The sequence below is a fragment of the Aegilops tauschii genome, chromosome 5 (genome assembly GCF_002575655.3).
Source record: "Aegilops tauschii subsp. strangulata cultivar AL8/78 chromosome 5, Aet v6.0, whole genome shotgun sequence".
Lineage (NCBI taxonomy): Eukaryota > Viridiplantae > Streptophyta > Magnoliopsida > Poales > Poaceae > Aegilops > Aegilops tauschii.
Genome location: NC_053039.3, coordinates 568,144,700 through 568,149,514, shown reverse-complemented (window position 1 = coordinate 568,149,514; position 4,815 = coordinate 568,144,700). Strand labels below are relative to the sequence as shown.

General features: G+C 50.0%; 1 protein-coding gene across 2 annotated transcripts; it reads left to right on the top strand.

Moving 5' to 3' along the window:
• Positions 1 to 1,814: 1,814 nt before the first annotated feature.
• On the top strand, positions 1,815 to 4,591 carry LOC109760306 (uncharacterized). Of its 2 annotated transcripts, none has more exons than XM_073498462.1 (3): positions 1,815 to 2,280; positions 3,775 to 4,070; positions 4,162 to 4,591. In XM_073498462.1, the coding sequence occupies exons 1-3, from the start codon at positions 2,119 to 2,121 to the stop codon at positions 4,505 to 4,507; spliced, it is 804 nt and encodes a 267-aa protein (XP_073354563.1). In that variant the 5' UTR covers positions 1,815 to 2,118; the 3' UTR covers positions 4,508 to 4,591. The 2 variants fall into 2 exon arrangements, with proteins under 2 accessions (XP_073354563.1, XP_020174724.1); XM_020319135.4 differs by having other exon boundaries at positions 1,821 to 2,244.
• The last annotated feature ends 224 nt before the right edge of the window (positions 4,592 to 4,815 follow it).

Sequence of the window (4,815 nt, the reverse complement as noted above, 5' to 3'; positions counted from 1 at the left end):
GCCAGCTGCCCTCCTCTGTTTTCCAGTGGCTGTAGGGAGCGCAGTACCGCTTATCGGCGGTAGTACCGCCCTCGGAGCGGTAGTACCGCCCTAGTGCGTGTGCCTCTTCTCCCTCAGCCTGGTTGCCCTATGCCTGCTTGCCACAGCGGTACTACCGCTGTGGCAGCGGTAGTACCGCTCCGGCGGCGGTAGTACCGCCCAGATGCAGGTTGCGGGCTGCATAACGGTTGGATGTGTCCCCCCACTATATAAAGGGGTCTTCTTCTCCAAGAAGACTCACCTCTTTTCCTCCAAACTCCATTGTTGCTCCACAAGCTTATTTTCGCCCGATCTCTCTCCCTAGCCAATCAAACTTGTTGATTTTCTAGGGATTGGTTGAGACGGCCCAGATCTACACTTCCACCAAGAGAAATTCGACTCCCCCCACTAATCCCTTACGGATCTTGTTACTCTTGGGTGTTTGAGCACCCTAGACGGTTGAGCATCTCGGAGCCATATTCCATTGTGGTGAAGCTCTGCGGTTTCGTTGGGAGCCTCCAATTAAGTTGTGGAGAGAGCCCCAACCTTGTTTGTAAAGGTCCGGTTGCCGCCTTCAAGGGCACCAATAGTTGAATCACGGCATCTCGCATTGTGTGAGGGCGTGAGGAGAATACGGTGGCCCTAGTGGCTTCTTAGGGAGCATTGTGCCTCCACACCGCTCCAACGGTAACACATCCTCGTCGTCACCGGCTCCACTCTTGGTTATCTCGCGCCTTTACTTGTGCAAGCTTATTTGTGTTATATCTCTTGCTTGCTTGTGTGCTTGTTGTTGTTGCATCATATAGGTTGCTCACCTAGTTGCATATCTAGACAACCTACTTTGATGCAAAGTTTAGATTGATAAAAAAAAGCTCAAAATTGTTAGTTGCCTATTCACACCCCCCCCCCCCCCCCCTCTAGTCAACTATATCGATCCTTTCACCTCGCTTGATCGGAATTAAAAGTTCCCGCAGATTACCAACAGGGCCACTAATGTAAAAAAAACAACAATTTGTCTAATTCACATCTAGATGTTTTTTTAAGGATGTCACATTTAACCTCCCACAAATATATAATGCAGCAACAAGAAATAAAAAAAGTAGGACAAAAAAATAGACCACAAACAAAATGGACATGAGCTTAGATGTGACATAACTATGTCACGTCTAGATGTGTCCTAGACAAACCCAAAATACAATCATTTTAGAAGTTCAGGTTGCTCCAACAGATCAACCGCCCCGTTGCTGGTTGGGTTTCACGGAATCTGAAAACAGACTTGGAACGCCAAAACGGTGGCATGTACTACTAGCCTATAAAACATGCCCGAAAGGCGAAAATAGAGCATTTTCACGACCACCCCGTGGTACCCAAAAATTTGTGCTACAACACGAAACAACTCCGAAAACAGCAAAAACACGGTCTTTCACAACATTCCTATTATATACCCTATACAATGGGAGCACACGTCAAGTGTGGCCTACGCGACACCCGTTTCAGGGTTCATACCCAAGATTTTCGTTTGGGAGAGCTGCGTTGCAAGATCCTGCTCTCTTTTTTTGCGAGAGATCCTGTTTTATCTGGTGCTTTACTTGGACAGGGACCAGTTAGGAACACGGTCTTTTTGCCAAAAACAAAACATGGTATACACCGTTTTGTAGCCATGGCTTCTGGAGTATACCTGTATTTTTTGCAGATTGGGGATCCAACGACATGGGTTTGAAGAGAGCGGTTGCGCGTCCGTTTCGGCGCCAGTACACCGCGCGCGCCCCATAAATAAGTAGGCGGCGTGTCGAGGTGCGCCTGGCGTCAATTTTGATGAGCTCCGCCTCCACCTCCACCCCACCCCCACCCGGAGGGAGACAAGACAGCCCTCGCACAGCTAGCTCGCACCTCATTCCCATCTCTTCTCACTTGTTCCAGCCAGCCAGAGCTCTCGCACTCCTCTGCCGCTATAAAATCGAGAGCCTCCCGGGCGAGCCGCTCTGTATCCAGCCAGCAGCAGGCCTCGGCAACTACTTGGTTTTTGTTCCTCTCTGAGTCGCGGCAAGGCAATCAACCGAGGCCGGCTGGTCGGTTGAGGAAGGAGGCCGGGGGCGCGGCATGGAGTCCGGCGGTGAGGAGCAGGCGAGGCAGAACGGCCATGGCGGGGACGGCGGCGACCCGGCGGAGTGGAAGAAGGTGGCCGAGCTCCGGGCCGTGGTGGAGGCGCAGGACCCCGCAGCCAAGGTACTCATCCCCTTTCAGTCGCACAAAAAAAAAAAGGTACTCATCCCCTTCACGTGATCGATCTTCTTGGTTCAGTTTAATTGGTTGGTCTCCCGTCGTAGCAGCAAGCTCACATGCATATTCTGTGCCGAGTTCATTCATTTCCTCCCTCTCATAAGTGGGTAGCTCACACTTTGTCTGACTGTTCAAAATGAAGAAGGCTCACACTTTCTCTGCTCTGTTCATTCATTTCCCTGGTCTCATAGCAATCAAGGGTACTCTAGCAATCAACCTTGCTCAAACTGAGATATTCCCCCAAAAAGAGAAAGCAAAATGGAAGATCCGAAAGTCAACACATATACTCCTATATATATAATATATATAGAGAGAGAGTATACTGCCAGTGCAGCTAACCAACCAGCAACCAACACTAGCCACTTAACGAACCGATAACTGCACGTGCTTAGTATAATATCATCCCATCCCAAATTATTTGGCTAGATACAGATAGATACATGCGTGTCTAGACAAATGTAAGACAAGTAATTCGGGACAAAGGAAGTAGATCATACTTTTACGGTGACCAAGATTGTCGCTCACGGTAAGTTTCTGATTAATTAACAAGTAACTAATGAGGTTAGGAGACACGTAGTGAAGCGTAGAGACCAGGTAAACAAATGACAATGGACCAAATCAGAACTGATCCGCTGCACGTTCCCTCCGGTCAAGTGGGTGGCCGCTGCGCCTGCGTGCGGGTGGTTGATGGTCGCTTTTGGCGTTGATGATGATGGATGGTGATATACGGCTGACACGCCAGCTTTTCTCTGGTTCATCAGTCTCATTTTCTATAGGCAGTTAATGGTGAGGCCACGGGTGGTTGGCCGTTGGCTGGTTGGCCAGCAAATCACAACATCGCCGAGCTACACACCGACGACGACGTGCGGTCACGCCGTCCATACCTATACTACCGGTCTTCCTCCCTAGAAAGAGGAGGACAGCACGATGTCGGAAGCAGGCAAATTCATGGAGCCAAAACGGCAAAACTTGCTGCATGCGCCATACGTACGTGCACACATGCATGCATGCATGTTTTACTCGACACACCGGCCGGGCCATTCTCTGTGCATACGCATATTTTATGTATAGCCGGAGCCACAACGGCAAAACTTCTTGCACCGTACGTACACGTGCACACATGAATTTCCGACAGTATTTTGGCAGTGGAAAACATGGAGTACTGGCTAGTACAGGTGGCACACACATCACATCGTTGGCGCGGTACCGAATTTATTGGCACGGGTGGAAATGGGGCCGGCCAGCCATAGCTTTGATCGATCGAACCACCCACACATAGCTCGTGCTGAGAAAAGTCCGTCGTAAATGCTCACCAACACCTCGTGATCGATCCTTGTCGACTCCACCTCCGCGCCACTTGGTCCTTCAAATTCTTTCTGTACAGTGCAATCAACCGTTCATTCAATCATGCACCATCGTCGACGTGGACCTTCATCCCACCGTCGATCAACCGCTCACATAGATGCATGCGTGCAGGAGGAGAACGACTTCATGCTGCGGCGGTTCCTGCGAGCCCGGGACCACAACATCAGCAAGGCGTCGGCGATGTTCCTCAAGTACCTCGCCTGGAAACGAGCCGCCAAGCCGCGCGGCTCCATCACTGAGGCCGATGTGCGCGGCGAGCTCGTGCAGGACAAGCTCTACGTGCAAGGCTTCGACAAGACGGGCCGCCCCATGATCTACCTCTTCGGCAACCGGCACTTCGCCGCCAAGCGCGACCTCGAGGAGTTCAAGCGCTACGTTGTCTACATTCTCGACAACACCTGCACCAAGTACGTAAAGCTGAATGCGCAAGTAATCCTACTAGTCAATAGTTAGTGGATTATTGACATATATGTGTCCATCTATGTGTGTATTCTTCAGGTTGCCGGCGGGGCAGGAGAAGTTTGCGTCCGTGGTGGACCTGAAGGGGTGGGGGTATGCCAACTGTGACATTCGGGCGAAGCTGGCGGCGTTGGAGATCATGCAGAACTACTACCCGGAGCGGCTGGGTCGGGTGTTCCTGATCCACGTGCCTTACGTGTTCATGGCGGCGTGGAAGATGGTGTACCCCTTCATCGACGACAACACCAAGAAGAAGTTTGTCTTTGTAGCTGACAAAGACCTCGACTCCACGCTCCGGGACGCTATCGATGTATCTCAGCTGCCCGAGCAGTACGGCGGCAAGCTCAGACTTGAGGGGTACAAGAGCTCGTCGACATGCAACTGATTCATGTATTATGGATGTCCAATTGTGCGCAAGTATGTAACATTGCCACGCTTGATAAGTATAAGTAATACTTCTCCATTCATCTATGCAAGGCCCTTTTTTAGTCGTGTCTTAAGTCAAGCTATTTTAAATTTGATCAAGCTCTTTGAGAGAAGATTAACTTCCACACTAACAAATCAGTATCATTGTCACTATATATCTATCCAAAAAAAAATTCTCATAATGTCCTTATTAGGTAGTACTCCCTCCGTTTCTAAATATAAGTCTTTGTGCTCACAAAGACTTATATTTAGGAATGGAGGGAGTAG

Coding starts and splice junctions, on each gene's coding strand:
- LOC109760306 (XM_073498462.1), top strand. CDS start 2,119: ATGGAGTCCGGCGGTGAGGAGCAGGCGAGGCAGAACGGCCATGGCGGG. Junction 2,281..3,774: donor AGTCGCACAAAAAAAAAAAG/GTACTCATCCCC, acceptor GCATGCGTGCAG/GAGGAGAACGACTTCATGCT. Junction 4,071..4,161: donor CTCGACAACACCTGCACCAA/GTACGTAAAGCT, acceptor TGTATTCTTCAG/GTTGCCGGCGGGGCAGGAGA.